The sequence below is a fragment of the Centroberyx affinis genome, unplaced genomic scaffold (assembly GCF_046629955.1).
Source record: "Centroberyx affinis isolate AG114_WGS23_722 - 3 ecotype Tasmania unplaced genomic scaffold, CSIRO-AGI_Caff_v1 ptg002918l_1, whole genome shotgun sequence".
Lineage (NCBI taxonomy): Eukaryota > Metazoa > Chordata > Actinopteri > Beryciformes > Berycidae > Centroberyx > Centroberyx affinis.
The window spans coordinates 16,697-32,993 of NW_027281040.1; the positions used below are offsets into that span (position 1 = coordinate 16,697).

General features: G+C 40.9%; 1 protein-coding gene across 1 annotated transcript; it reads right to left on the reverse strand.

Moving 5' to 3' along the window:
* Positions 1-4,586: 4,586 nt before the first annotated feature.
* olfml2bb (olfactomedin-like 2Bb) lies at positions 4,587-13,237 on the reverse strand. The gene is made up of 9 exons (XM_071536605.1): positions 12,902-13,237; positions 9,918-10,187; positions 9,708-9,815; positions 9,474-9,632; positions 9,060-9,357; positions 8,121-8,696; positions 7,721-7,897; positions 7,300-7,496; positions 4,587-6,155 (listed from the first exon to the last, which is right to left on the reverse strand). The coding sequence occupies exons 1-9, from the start codon at positions 13,235-13,237 to the stop codon at positions 5,766-5,768; spliced, it is 2,511 nt and encodes an 836-aa protein (XP_071392706.1). The 3' UTR covers positions 4,587-5,765.
* Positions 13,238-16,297: the final 3,060 nt, after the last annotated feature.

The window sequence follows — 16,297 nt, forward strand, 5'->3', positions numbered from 1 at the left end:
TGAACATAGTCATAGGCTCTGTGTTTCTTCAAATATCATTATTGTTAGAGGAGAGACTTTGCCATGGACATTGAGATCAAACCAAAAGATCTAATCAAATTAGCTTAAAATGTATTAAAGGATAAGGCTGGTGTTTTTTAACCCAGTCAACAAATCCTATAAAAATAACAAAATCAGCAATGATTTTGTTTTGCCAACAAGTCTGGTCCATGTAGCCGGTGCCCAATGCAGCCATGTCCCAGCAGCCATAGAACTCCATTGTATAAAAAAAAAGATTAAAAACACGTCACAGAGCCATGCTGCTGCTCTGGAAGCATATTTCATCATCACGATGCACCGGGCCGGCCGACTTTTTCCTCAAACAACTTAATAAGCCGGCTGTAAACACGTTTGCGATCTCAGGAAAGTAGTTCCGTAGCACAGAAAATAGTCCCCGGCATAATGAAGAATTTGTTCCCGTTTGAATTTGATTTGGTAATAACTACAACAGCCTGACTTTTCGTGGTAACAGTTAGCTATTTTTATTGAAACTATGTCTTTGTGAGCTATGTTTCAAGGTTTTTCGCTTACAATTGGAGCCAATGACTCCGGGTCCGGGTTGAAGGCTAAAAACGGTACGTGGGAAGTCAGAAAGTAACGGGAGTAGAGCAAACGCATTGTTGATTTTGTTATTTTTTGTTATTTTCATAGGATTTGTTGACGGTAAGCAATGCATTAAAAAACACCAGCCTTATCCTTTAAACACTGTGCAACATTTAAAGAGATTTTAAGTTAAGTCTATAAAACCATAAAACAAAGCAGAAGAAAAGCATCCAACAGTTCCGAGTGAGACAGAGGGAACAGACTGCTGGCTGCAATGGTGACATGATGGTGACATGATGGTGACAAAAGTTTCTGGCAAAGAGGCAAAGTGCTGAGCGTCTTTAACTCTCATCACTTTCCATCGATCTGAGGTACAAATACATTTGAGGGATTTTTTACTTTCACTTCCTGTGTTACCATGCCATGTGGACTTGGGGAACGTCCAGTCTGCAGGTCCTTTGGCAGTAACCAGACATCAGTTCCTACCAATCAGAACAACACTGAATATAGAGGAAAGTTTTTTCATACCCTGCTTAAGATCCTAAGCAGGGACTTACTGCTTTCAGACAGGGTTTGCTGCATTAATGTCATAAGGAAATAAATGACTTGATGTTTAAAAGTCAAAAGTGTTCAAGCATTCAAGTTTCTAGACTTTGGTTGCTTTTTCACACTTAACACACATGCACTAGTGAGAGATACATTTGAGTCCATGTTTTGCAGCAAACCAAACATTGCAGTGTCAACCGCAAACCCAAAGAATCCAGCAAATAGTCATGTCCTGCCATGGCAATTTTTGTGAGAGAGATTTTTGCAAGATTTGTGATCACAAAATGGTGTGAAATGAAGGAACTGTTTAATTTCTTGGGAAGTTTCCTGGAAATATCCATGAAATGATGTAGTGGTTATGCAGAAAATGTCAACAGTCTGGTGGTGGAGTCGATAAGATACTGTCAATTTCTAAAAGAGTTTCCTGGAAAGTACTGCAAAACTATAAACTATTTATTGGAAAAAATAATAGGCAGAGGTCAATTTGGTAACCCAAGTCATTATTCATATAATTATATAAAATAGTTATTTGTTGAATTCCTTCCTCTAATTTCAAATTTTCTATATAACTACTGCATAATTCCATGGCTCTTACCAACTACCATTGAACTCTTTCTCTATTTTCCTTATAATTATTACATAATTTCATGGTTCTTTCCAGGAAACTCCTTAAGAAATTAACAGTTCCTTTCTTAGGAAATTATTAGGAAATTGCGGCCCTGGAAAATAAAGCGTTACCTACATTAGAATTCAGGAAGTGGGTTTGGGTGAGTGAATGAATTTTCCCATAAATCATCCGAGTCAGGCTAATGAAAATGACAAAATTGAATTTCTCTTCATTCTCCTGGGTCTCCTTCAAAGAGTGTTTTATGCTCCTGTCTGTTGTTCATTCCTGGACCTTTTTCGTGACCCTTGACCTTTAACCCCCGCATAGGTCAATGTGTTAAGAAAGCCATGGGTTCTCTTTCTATACCTCTTTCCATCTCTCTCTCTCTCTCCCTTCTTCTTCTGTCTCCCGCTCTGTTGAATCCTACCAATCTCTCCTCTTCCCTCTCCCTTTCTCCCTCTCCTAGCTCCTTCCTTCCTCCTATACTCTCACTCTCTCTTTCTCTCCCTGTCGAGTCCTCTTTTCATCCGCCTGTTTTTTCTCTCTCTTTTCACATTAACACCTCCTCCCTCCCCTTTCCCCCCCGCGCTTCTCCAGTTCATTTCCTGTCCACTCCATCTCTCTTTCCTTCCATCTCTCTCTCTCTTGGTGTGGTTCAGCATAAATTACCTTTGGGGTAAGGTTTTTTTTTTTTATGAACCATAGACCTTAGCAACCTCTGTCTCCCTTTCTCTCTCTCTCTCTCCCTCTTTCTGTCTAGCTTTTTCGTCCCAGTGGTATCCAGTGAGGAATGTGTATGCAGATACCGCTGTAGCTATCTTTAAACCAGACATTCTGTGTGTGTGTGTGTGTGTGTGTGTGTGTGTGTGTGTGTGGATGGGTGGCTGTGGGTGTGTAGCTATGTTGAAACCAGACTTTCTGCTTCATGCATTTGGTTAGATAGTGTCCTTAGACAGCATCTGCTTGCATTTATTCTGTTCTGCTCTCTGCACAGAGTGAGATTACAAGGTCAAAGTGTGTGTTCATTCTTCCTGCCCTGTGTGTGTGTGTGTGTGTGTGTGTGTGAGGTATGTCAAACTGTCTGTCTTTCAACCACTTGGGCTGAATGTCTTGAGGCATGGGAGCCACACACACACACACACACATATTTATACTAGTTGGTCTGTCCATTTTGAGTACGAAATGGGTTTGAATGGGCTTCTTTCTTCTGCATCTTGCTTGGTGGTCAGTTACCACGTGCACACACACACACACACACACACACACACACGCACACACACACACACACCACCACCACCACTACTGCATAAACATGACGGTTATATAACTTTTGATGTCATTTCCAGATGATCCAATCAGCTTTAATGGAATATTCCGTCCCCTAATGCTGTAATTCCTACTTTTTTCATGCTTCTCATTCATACATTTCTTCTTAACATGTTGTTGACACGTTGGAATTATCGGTTGGGTTACGTTTAAAACCTCCCATTTGCTCTATTCTTCTTGATATTCTACTTTTTTTCTTTGCTGTATCCTATTGTTTGCTGCTGCAACGACCCGATTTCCCCACAAGGATCATTTAGGTTTGATCTAATTGTCTTATTATCTTATAATAAATGGCTGTTCCCAACACACTGGGGTAAGATGGTAGTCTGAATACACAGGGTAAATTGATTTTTTTTTTTTTTTACATTTTGTGGCAAACTATTGGTCTAAATCACTTAAAGCAAAGTTTTTTAGTGTCTGGTTGGGCTCTCTGGAGAATCCATTAGCAACCACAAATCACATGCCCAAAGACTGAAGCAAAGGGCCCATAAACTAGTGCATGAAGCCCAGTTATTGACTCCCTATCTGCTCTTATCAGCTGACGTTTGTACACATGGCATAAGCCTATGTTGTATGTTTTAATTGTGCTTTTGCCATGTGTTTTTATTGATTTAATTGTACTTTTATTCTGTTGTGTTTGCATTATTAAACCTGTCTGCCCACACGCTAAGTTTGAATTGATGCGAACTCATCTGAACTGAACTTGTCTGAAGAGAACTAACCTGAAGAAATAGCTGAAGAGAATTGAAGAGAACTGAACTGAAGAGAACCGAACTGAACTGAACTGAAGAGAACAGAACTGAAGAGAATAGAACTGAACTGAACTGAACTGAGCTGAAAAGAACAGAACTGAAGAGAATAGAACTGAACTGAACTGAACTGAGCTGAACTGAACTGAAAAGAACAGAACTGATCTGAAGAGAACAGAACTGATCTGAAAAGAACTGAACTGAACTGAAGAGAACAGAACTGATCTGAAGAGGACAGAACTGAACTGAAGAGAAATGAACTGATCTGAACTGAATTGAAATGACCTCAGTGAACTCAAATGAATGAACTGACCTAAGCTGAACTGAGCTGCACCAAACCAAACTGAATTGTACAATAAGCTCCCTGGGCTAAAGCCTTATCATGGCAGCCTGTGGCCTTACTCGAATCTATTTGAAGCTCCCTCACATGAAGACGTTCCCCTTCTCTATCCTGAGCGGTCCCAGCCGGAGGTTTACCAGCATCTGGCTGGTGGCTGGTGAGCTTATTTTCCACCCTGGGATCCTTCCAGAGGCTCGGCTGCTTCCAGGAAAACTAAATCAACCCCCAGAAATAATGTCCACAGCAGGCTGGACAGAGCAGGGGAAGAAAGGAAGAAAGAAAGTAAGAGAGACTGGACAAAGCTTGTGGGATAGAAAGTGAGAGAAAGAAAAAGGTGCATTTGATACATTTTTGCGTGTATTCACCAGTCGTCTTCTTTATGAAACATTTTATTATAAATTACAGCATATGTATAAAAACAACAAAACGTCTACCTAGTAAGGCAGTTGAAACCAACTTTGTCTTGGGATTTTTGCAACAAGCAAAGCAGTGTGACATGGATAATTTGGATTGGTTGGGTATTTCTTTAAATGAATAGCTTAACCAGATGATCCTCTGTAATTCAGGGTTAGGGGTTCCTTGTATGCTATAAGCAGTGTTGGATAGGAGTAATTGTCAACATGCAACGAGCTAAGCAGACATACAGTATAAAAACATACAGTATAGGCTTTGTTCATATAAGACAACAGGCTGCTGCCCTATCACACATAGAAAGTAAAGGCAATATTTGCAGTTGGGTGCAACACGTTTCCAGTGATTTTGTTTTTACTTTCTGGAACTTGTAATATATTAAACAAGTCTGCTTTCTACCTGGAACTGTTATTTGTCAATTTCACAGTAGCTTTTGGGGGGGGAAATTGCTGACTTTTGTGGTGTAGCCCTTTGTAAATCGGTTGCTCTGATGTGGTGAATAAATGAATACAGTCTGTCTTTCTGGCTGCATTTACGCAACAGCAAGAGATTACAGTAAGAAATAGGATTCCGCGTGGTTTCTCCCTGTTTAGACAACCACAAACAGTTAAAAAAAATCAGGTCTTTAGTGTAAATTCAGCTTACGTCAGGCAGCCTGATTGAGGTTAAGAATCCCCGTGACTCACTTAGCCGGAGGTTCAATGACTTCAAATGCAGCTAACATGATCCTAGCACTGAAAACATGGAGGTTCATTATAGAAGCCAAGGCCTGTTCTGTGTTTAGTAGCGGAAAGATCTCATACAAGCAGAGTTTCTCCAAATTGTTTTTGATGATGTTTACTAGAAAATGTACAAGAGTACAGTCTGAAAACTTCCTAGACCTTCCTAGCTGTATACTTTTCCAAATGTGAAGTATATTCTCCTTCATATTCTGACTTCACTCATGAATGAAGTCTTTCTCTGACTGGTTAGTTTACTGTGTGTGTGGCAGAGCAGCAGCTGAGGTTGATCCCAGAAGACATTCAATTAGACCGATCGACAGTCATTTACACACAAAATATTGCTAAAATATCTGTTCAGTCATTTCTTTTATTTCTCGGCTTGTTTCCGATCTTTTGTCCAAAGTGCTACCTGTCCATCTAACCATCACTTCACCCAAACCTTCCATTCATCTTTCTTTCTGTCCCTCCATCCAGGGAGTACGCTAGTAAGCGAAGATGACATCGTAGGTCATCTGATGTCCGTTGTCCCACGCGTATAGTTTCTTGTCCAGCGGGCAGTAGGCCAGCTGCGAGGTGTGCTCGTGCATGTTCGTGAACGCCAGGCTCGGCACGGTGTGCGTGAGCGTGTGCGTGTCGAAGGCGTACGTCACGTTGGCGTAGAGACGCTCCATGCTGTCCACGGCGTACAGCACGCCGCACACCAGGAAGCTGTCGCCGTAGCGGCCGCGCCGGAGGCCCGTGCGGAAGCTCCGGATCGGCTGGAGGTCCCGGGGCCGGAGCTGGGTGAGGAGGGTCACCTCCTGGTGGAAGCCCTCCGTGTCCAGAGCCGGGTACAGCAGCCATAAGCCCGACTCGTCTACAGCAAACTCCACCTGGGAAACAGGTTTGGACATGTACAGTGGATGAAAAGTCTACAAACCCTTTTTCAAATCTCCTAGTTTTTACTGCTTCAAATGAAAACCCACTAAATTAGAGACTTTCCCACTTTAACCAGCAACATCAAGGTAAAAACAAGGCAGCAGTAAAAATGTCATCTCCCAGGAGATAGGTTTCAAGTCAAGAGAGGTTTCAAGTAGAAGTTTCAAGTCTGTTATATATTGGTGTTAGAGGGAGGGTTGGGCTGATCTGGCATTTATTTGACTGTATTTTTGGACTTTGTTGCTTCTTTCAGCCCAAGGGCTGCTATGTTACAAAACCAATAAAGATTTTGTTGAAAAAAAAAACAGTCTGTTATATATTTGGTAGGGCCATGTGTATTGTCTGCTAGTCATTTATTTTTGGCATTAGAGGCGCCCCATATTATTCGATTGTACAAATGATACATTCACAAACTGGGCAAATCAGTAACTTAAAGGGAGAAGTGGTTTTCAAGAAACTAAAAAATGGTACACAAAAATCCAATATGGTGGACATTGATGGTTCTGGAAGCAACCCTAACCCTAACCCTAGAGTAAGGACAGCTGGATATGAACCAAATTGCACTGGTTGTCTATGGGAAGTCCTTAACCTGAACTTATTCCAGTGTGACATTTTGATTGGAGTCCACATGTATGCATGAATATTTTACTTTTTAGTGTTTTTTTTTGTTTAGATTACTATTATTATTATATTATTACTATTACCCTCAATGGACAGTTTTTCCCACATGATGGTCTAAATGCTATTTAAAAGGCTTTTCCACCCTGACAAGAATAAAATGGATATGGAATCCAAAAATATCGCTATCGGCCTTCAAAACCCAATCAATCAAAACCTAGATAGTTGGTTGATTAGTCAGTTAGTTACATATACAGTATATGTTAATCAGTTATTTACCTATCACCAACTAACTCCAATGACTGTTTCTCCTTACTATTTGCCCTATTGAATTTGTGGCAGGGGATTTTCTTCTATATTGTCTCTTTTGACCTTTTATCATGTCCCATGTGCCTGTTCCTCTGGTAAAGCATCATGAGTTGTTTCCCATACAGTTATCTCACAGTACACACACACACACACACACACTCTGTCTCCTACCTCAGTTTGTGTCCTATGAGCTTGCTCCTCCAGCAAAGCGTCATGCAGTGTCGTCCAGGCGGCTACGTATCTGTGCCTCAGGTCGTATCTGATGATGTCCCTGCTGAAGGCGCGGTTGTAGTAGAAAGCCCCGTTAAACACAACGTGGCCCGTCCCGGTGAAACTGTAGGGCAGCTTGTACGAGTTACTTGCCTGACCTGCGGGTAAAGAAAACACACATACTGCCGGTTAGGCTCAGGACACACTCAGCATACAGATGATCTGGAAGTGTGTGAGGGTTCAGGACTCGAGTGTGTGTTCCCTAAATCCAACTGGTCGTCAAGTGCAGAGCTATAGAAAAAGCTTTAGGTTATATATTTAAAGTTTTAGATGTGTAGACCACCTGTAGGGCAGCTTGTACGACACGCACTCATTCCCGTACCTGACTTGAAGGTGTCCATGTCTCGGAACTCCAGGAGGTTGCTGCCATAGTGACCGTTGGTAAGGTAGATGACGTTGCCATGGCCGCGGGCGTCTCTCATCCAGGCTCCGTCGCTACGGCCGTAAGAGTTTTGCTGGACCGGCTCTGAGAAGCTGGCTACTGTGTCCTTACACACTGCTGCAAGCACACACACACACACACACACACAAACTGACTGTGAATTAGGCTAATAAGATGGTCATACTATTGTCAAGATTCTAGAAAATTCTTGAAACAATTCAAACTGCATTGGCACCCCAGTGACAGAATTTGACTTGTTTTGATAATAATAACATTTCAGCACTCAATACTAGTTAAATGACTTGGTATTTTAGTGTGAATATACTGTATGTATATATACCAGGCTTTTTGGTAGTTGTCGGTTGGTCGTTTGGGCTCTCCGTCCAGCTGAGTCGACTTCTGGCTGCCAGGGAAGACTCTGTTATCGTGGAAGATGCGTCAATGGGTGGAGCAATATTAGCACCCGAGGGCGAAGTGTTAGGCTGAGTGACAGGAGTGGGAGTGGTGGGCTGAATAGTAGTAGTAGTAGTAGTAGTAGTAGTAGTGGTAGTGGTAGTAGTTGCTTTTGTCGTACTTGGTTTTGTACTAGTAGTTTGTTTAGTGGTAGTAGTCGCTTTGGTTGTGGTTGTGGTTGGTTTTATAGTTGTTGTCGTTGGTGGCATGGTAGTAATTAATTTAGTCGTTGGTTTGATGGTAGTGGTGGCTGGTTTGGTTGTAGTTGTGGTTTGTGTGGTGGTGGGAGGGAAAGTCGTCGGTTGTTGGGTGGGTGAGGGCAGACTCGGTTTCCCCAGGCCCTCGGTGTCTGGTTTGGGGGGAGCAGTGGTGGAAGGTCCTGGGTTCTGGATGAAGGGCGTCATGGTGGGAGGAAGCTGGTCGGAGATCAGTAAGTCCACCGAAGCTTTTGTACTCAGAGTAGCTGTAAGAGGAGAGGAGGGGAAAAGAGGATTATAAATTGTTCTGAGAGAATGGAGCTGTCAGTTTGTAATGAACACAATGCAGGGTAACACTTTACATTCAGTGTCCATTAACTAATGCATTTACTAACATGAATTAAACCTGAATAACAACATGAACAAAGATTAGTTAATGTTAAATGCACATGAACAACTGCATGAATTAATATTGTTGTTCATGTTTGTTAATAATGTTAACTAATGTGTTTACCAACATGAATTAAGCATGAACAGTGACATTAATAAAGATGAGTTCATATTAAATGCACAATAAACAACTGCATTAAGTAATGATAATAATAGTAGATATTCTACAGTAGACTTACGATCCTCCCCTCTTCCTTTCTTCTCCTCCTCTTTTTCGCTCGCTCCCTCTGCCTTGTAGAAGGTCACGCCCCTTATCACCATGCTGTTCTTGTCTTTGATTGGCTGCCGTGACTCTGTCTTGTCTTTGATCGGCTGCCGTGACTCTGTCTTGTCTTTGATTGGCTGCCGTGACTCTGTCTTGTCTTTGTTCGGCTGCTGGGTTCCTGTCTTGTTCCTGGTTGGCTGTTGTGGCTCCAGGCCGTCTTGCGATTGGCTCTTCTTCGGCTGACCACCTACGTAGCGCTCCTCGTAATTCCTCTGCAATAGGAACAGTGACATCCCATCACACATATCTGCTATATTGGCAAAACAATATCATTCTAACTCTAATTCCAACACTCCATACTGTATGTATGTAAATAATGCATTAGTACCTGTTTGTTGCTGTAGGCTGCTCCATGTTTCTGTCCCGAACGCTCCAGATCATTCACTTTCTTCTTTTTCTGCTGGGCCCTCTTCTCTTTCTCTTTTTCCTTTTCTTTCTTCACCCGCTCTTTGTCTCTCATCCTCTCAGTAAAATTACGGGAGAAAGCCTGGGGAGAAAAAGCCAAAATGAAGGCCAGTCACACTAGAGCAGAATGGAGTCCTGTGTGTGTGTGTGTGCTTACCTTCTCCATGTTGTCCACCCTGGTCAGTAGCTTGGTGGTGACCGAGTGTAGCTTTAACAGGTCCATCCCATACAGAGAGCCCTCTAACAGATCAATGATGGTCGAAAGCTAGACCCACAAAATCAATCAAGATATAGACAAATAAATGAGCAGTGAGTCAGATAGAAAAATATGAGCATAAATAACAATGGAAACACATGAAGTTCCTACCTTAATGTCATCTTTGCCCGCCTCCTGCAGTTTTTTGAACCTGTATTCTCCCTCGCAGGGGTTGACGGCGGAGGGCGGGGCCAGACACACGCAGCTCTTGCAGTCTGTTCCCTTGGTAACCGTCTCCACGGTGTAGAAATCGCGAGTGGGCGGCGCGTCGCCGTCACGGATGCGGCTGCAGTCGGAGCGCTTGATCGGCCGGACGATACAGCGGCACACGCAGTCGGACCCCGACGACACGGTCTTCACCTTGTCGTAGTCGCCCAGCAGCTGAGAGGACAGAGGGTAACGAAAACATATCAGCATCTCTCTCACTGTAGCCACGATGTTAAGAAGAGATGAAACTTTAAAGCAGTGATCCACATCATTTTCATATAAATGTTCAATTTTTTTTTTTTTTTTTTCATTTTACATATTTATTTATTAATTCTTTTTTTTTTTTTTTTTTTTTTAACATAGACTTCTAGTTCGGAATATGTACAAAACCACTTTTTTCCATAGGTTTTTGAACTACCTTAACAAAACATAAAAACAGCAGGAGATACAACTTCACAAACATGATACATAACAGACAGAAAAAACAAAAAAAACAAAAAAAAAACACACACACACCACCAGCTGACATAATTACATTCATATTACTAGGGTATGCTGCAGTCATGAATGTTCATTTTGATAGTGATCCAGTTCATGAAAGCTTTTCCATTTGCTGTTCTAAACACCTGGTGGCTGGTAGCTCTTTCCTGGGAAAAATCCTCTGGAGCACAGGAAGTGATGCGTTTTATGTTTCCGGTTTGTTTGGAATAAACAGAAGAAGAAGAACAGACAAAGACAAGAGAAACTCAAACTGCATCAACAGAAAATCCAAGCTCCGCCCCCAAGCTGTTTGATTGACAGGTGATCTCTGGGACGTGCAGTGCAGAAACACCACAGCAACAAAGATGGAGACAAAAAACAAAACAAAAAAAACTTGAAGAAAATGAGGAACTCAAGGATTACCACAATGAGTTTAGCACATGCGGGGCATTTAAATGATGCAACTAACAATTTCAACACTAGAAAATATGAAGTAGAAGTAAGAAACTATGCAGTAGCAGCAGTAGTAACCTGAGCTACTTGAGAAGACACAGGATTTGCAAACAGGCAATTACTTTTTGGAGCACATGTCTGAGGGGTAAAAAGATATTACATAAGCAACCGCCAGAAGGATGCAAACCATTACCATGCACAAAACCCTGCATGGTGCACACAGTCCTGAGTCACATTTACCACTAACTGTCATTTGGATGAAGTGGACACAGTTGAGGAACTCTCTGGGGTTTGGATTGCTTTCAAAGGAAAAATAGAGAAATTAAAACAATACATGTTTAATATAACGTCTAATTTCGCATTACCACATTTTGTCTCCTCGTCTCCCTGTTCTATGTTTTTTTTTTATATATTGTTAAATCCATTTGTCTAAGTAATAAACTGTCGAATTCAATTATATCCTACAGGTTTTGGATAAAAAAAACGTCATCCAAAACAAACTCAGAGCATAATAATACAGAGTTTGACTATTCCATTGGATTACATTGCTGAATGCAATTTCAACCTGGGAAATCTATTATGTAACAGACTACATTTGGGGAAAAAAACAACCTTCACATCCCTGCGTGAAGCATGCTGGACTAGTAAGAGAGGTGTGTAGAGTATTTTTGTCCTAAACTAAAAGACTGTTGTTTTCACATTTTACTGAACAGATTTTCAATGGGTTTATAATATAGTCTCCAGATGTTCAGATGATGTATTCTGAAGAAATGCGGTGTGAGCATCAGCTGGCTGTGAAGAGGAGGCAACATTCTCCAGCTCATGGCAATCATACCCATCCATCCACACTCCCATTTTCCTGGGATTCTCCCTCATTTGAACTCTCTCTCTCATTGGGTTTGTGTTAAGTCATCTCCCATGCTTCAGAGCAATTCTCATACAGAGTTAATAGCAGTTTAACGTGCTCCAGTGAGATAGCCACAACAAAAAGTCACATGTGGAAACCCACATCTGAAGTCAAAGCACATGTGCCTTTTGGTTAGTTTTCATATGTGGACAAAAATGTTTTCATCAGACATTATGTGACAGTTTTACTTAATTTCAAGTCAGAGATAAAAAGTTTTTTTTTTCTTCACAGTTTCACCTGCCAATATATGTTTCACACGTGAAAACTTACTTTCACACGCAAAGAGACAATTCATTTTCACACTGCTTATAAATGTGAAATGTCACCTCTACAAATGAAAACCAACTTGTCCAAAAAGCACATGTGCTTTGAATTCCCATGGGGGCTTTCTCATGACTTTCCATACTAAGGGTATATGGAAAATATTGCTGAGTATGGTCTGTATGGAGGATAATTTAAGCGAGGGACAAGCTTTAGAAAGAAGAATAACCACTGAGATGTGAATCACAGGAGAAAGCTTTGAGCACGTTGAGAACCACTGCACTAGACTGCCAGAAAGTAAGACAATTCAAGCCTCGTAACGTTTTGTTGAACTCGGTTCAAATATCTTGTAATTTTATGCTCAACAAAGATACATAATAGGTAGAACATGACTCGAGATCTTCTACTATTTCTAAGCGTCTTCTGCTAAATTCGGCATAAAACTGACTCACCAAACAGCATTTATTTCAATAAAATCTCAACTTTTATCACTGGTTCACACTGCTCTCTACCGCCCTCCGCTGTGTGTCGGTGGAAGAGGATTGTGGGAATGTCAAGCGAACCAATGCTAAGAGTTTATATTTGACTAAAATAAGCAGTTTGGTGTGTTGGGTGTATGCCGAATTGGAAAATGGCTGCTTGTGCTTCAGAAAATGTGTAAAGTTATCTTCTGCAAGGTCGGTACGTTTGCCGGTACGTACGGCAACATTAAACTACGAGATTTTCAATGGAGTTTCGGCGTGCTTTCTCTCCACACAGGCGAGCGCGAGGCTAGCATCACACTGACCTGGGTCATGACGTTCTCCTGGTTCTCCAGCTCATCCTCCAGAGGCTCGACGGTGGGCTGCTGAACTCTCCCCGGGGTCGGGGTGAGTCCCTCCTCTCTGACCCCGACAGGAGCGTCTGTCCTCGGGGTCTGGTGCTCCTCTCCCCGCCGCGTGTCCTCCACTTCAGCCCCGGTGGGAGCATCCTTCCCCGGGTTACCCAGCTCTGTTACTCCGGTCAGCAACATCTTCTCCAGGGAGTCGTCAGCCTCTCTATCCGCCTGCAGAGCATCACTGCGGGCAGGACAAACTCCACTTACAGCAAAACAGAAAACCAGCAGGGAGAATCTGGACCGCATCTCTGCAGTTGCATCCAGTAGACAATGAATAAAACTCAAACTCAATCTCCTAAATAAACTATTGTTAATATCAATTTAGTCCTCTGTAGCCAAAAATAAACCCAATCTGGAAGTACGGAATGAATGAATACGGCCCAGTTATGAGTCCATTAGACAAAAAGAGAAGTTTATAAAATCAAACTTCACTATAAACAAGTTGTCCACCGTCCAAACACATTCAATAGATACAGTTAGGGTCCAAAAACTGTTAAAAAACAAAAACAAAAAACGAACACTAGTCCAACAAAGTCGAGAAAAGAGTCTCGAGAAGAGTTTCGAGGATAAAACTTCCAAAAGTTCTGTGCACGCGACTTCTGACATCTGCCATTCACCTTCTCTCGACGAAGTCGGTTAATTTGAACTGAATCATGACTAAAATGATTATATAACTTTAACCATATGAAAAAAAAAAAAAAGAATTATCACTCGGTTCCGTGTGACGTGTCGCCGGTGAGCTGGGTGGCACAGACAGAGAGACAGACCTACCGGCCCCGGTCCAAACTGAGCGCCTGTGTGTGTCTGTGTGTGTGTGTGTGTGTGTGTGTGTGTGTGTGTGTGTGTGTGGTAAAGAGAGTGGGGGAGAAAGAGAGTGGGAGAAATAAAGAGACAGACTCATGCACTGCAAAAAATAGACTACATTCCCCTTAGGCATGCTTCAGAGCAGACTATATTAAGAAATATGATTCTATAATATGATATCTCTATAATATTCCTATAGGGACTTAGCCTATGTCTGTTGTTCTTTTTTGTTGGGGTGTGATGAAAGCTTCCATATGCAAATTTATCGATTTGGATACATTTAGTTGTAAGAAGTCAGTTCTGTCTAGTAAACACACAATGGCCAATCAAACTTTGTTATTGTTTATTAATAAGGATCCCCATTAGCTGTACACACGGGTGTCAGCTATTCTTCCTGGGGTCCCAGTAAACAATATACATCCAAAACAAATGCACAAAGTTTAAAACCAGGATACAATAAAATCAAAAATGAGGACCACAGCATGAAAGACAAGCAGAAATATTAAGATAAGTCACATTTGTACAGTAAACAATGATTCTTACTCATTCTTAGCTCAAACAAACAAAAGTGTGATGAAATACATCTGCATGGCAACAGTACAAGTAGAACTAAAATTAAGCATTTGACCTTAACTCAACTCTCTCATAATTTCTTCTAACAGGTTTTTTTGTTTTTTTTAATAAATTTGTTATTGGTCTTAGCTACAATAAAAGTGGGTAAGGAATTCCAAATGTACTTAGCCTACATGTATTATGAAAAGTAAAAAAAAAAAATCTAGGCTCTGTGGCTAGGCTAAGTGAAGAGTGTTAGCCCGCCGTCAGCAGCTGTCAGGAGGCAACTGCCTTCCAGTCGACACTCAGGGAATAAAATCCCCTGTGCCTGTGTCTCAGGAAACTGAATTGGAATTAAGTGGACAGAATTTAAATTGGGAAAACCGAACCTGAAATTATAGTTTAAAATCTTATTTGTATTCATCTCTTTAATTTTTTTTTTTTTTTTGCCAAACTTGTCCCCTTTCTAAGACTAAATACCAGACACCTATATGCTAGCCTATCTAACCTTTTCAGCAGGATGCATTTGATTTCCCTACTTCTGACCATTACATTTCATAGCTGGTGAGGTTCTGCTTTATCCCTCCTATAGCTGACTATGCAATTCACTGTCCAAGAGAATTAGTCTGTCCATAGTCTGACAGTAGGTAGCACAAAATACAGCAAACAAAATCTCCCAAAACCACGTTTTAGGGAGCTTGTCCCGTTGGTCAACTTCTCCACCAGACACCAAAATCACTCGTGTCCTTGGTTAATCATTTGCTCCCATGCTAACACTTTAGCATACACTATGTCGAGCGATAGTAGGCTCCATGCTAACACTTTAGCATACACTATGTCGAGCGATAGTAGGCTCCATGCTAACACTTTAGCATACACTATGTCGAGCGATAGGTGACTTGGAATTGCTTTTTAGAAAAATTACCAGACGAGCTAAAAGCTAGAAAATATGCCTAAAAAAGACAAATCCACTTTGAAAATGTAAAGTAAATGAGGAATCTTTCAAATTGAATTATTCAATAACCAATTAGTTGAACAAATCCCTGTCCACATGGCTCAAATTCTTGTATATTGACTGTACTCATCAAAATACTGCTTAATTTGTGCCTGTTTGGGGAAAAAAAATCAACTTCTATGAGTGAAATTCTCGAAATACACCCTATACATCTCCTCCACTCTGTATTCACAAACCTCATACTGCTTATAAAGCTATTCTGTACTAGCCTGGTTTGTTCCAGTATTCAGTAGAGTTCTAAAAGCCATAAAGTAACACATGGCTGTAAAGGCAGAGTTATAGCCCAATATAAGACCAGTAAGTTTGTCAGTTCTGTCTGTAAAAGAAAAGCCCCAAAACCTAAAGAGCGTGTCCCAAACCAAACCTTCCCCATTTATGGATTTAGGGATTTATGGTGTGTACACCTGCAATAATGGGTTATGTTGTTTTTTTTTAAACACTAATCTAGTTTGGGACAACATACTTGTACATTTGTGTTACTTTTCAACAAATAACATATTAATCACAACAAAGACTTAGAGTTAAATATGACTATATTCAGAAGTCTGTAGCTGTAACACAGAAGGAAGGCTATATCCTAAATGCATACACCATAAAAAGACACAATATGCATCATGTTGAAAAATGTATCATATATAGGTAGCTATAGGTATGATACACACTATGATTAACTACAATTGAGCAATGGAAGTCACAGAAAACCAAATGACATTGTTCTTGTTCTACTTTTATAGCTCTAAAATATTCCAATAGTAATTTATAGTGTGTCTATGATACTCAATAGCGAGTTTATAGTGACCATTTTGTGAAAACGCATGAAAAATCCCATAATTTCTAGTGTATTCATGAACAAACCCATGATACTAAACTTACTTTTTTTTTTTAAAGCTATGTTATTTTTAATGGATAATTAATGTTTATGTAATGAGAAGTTA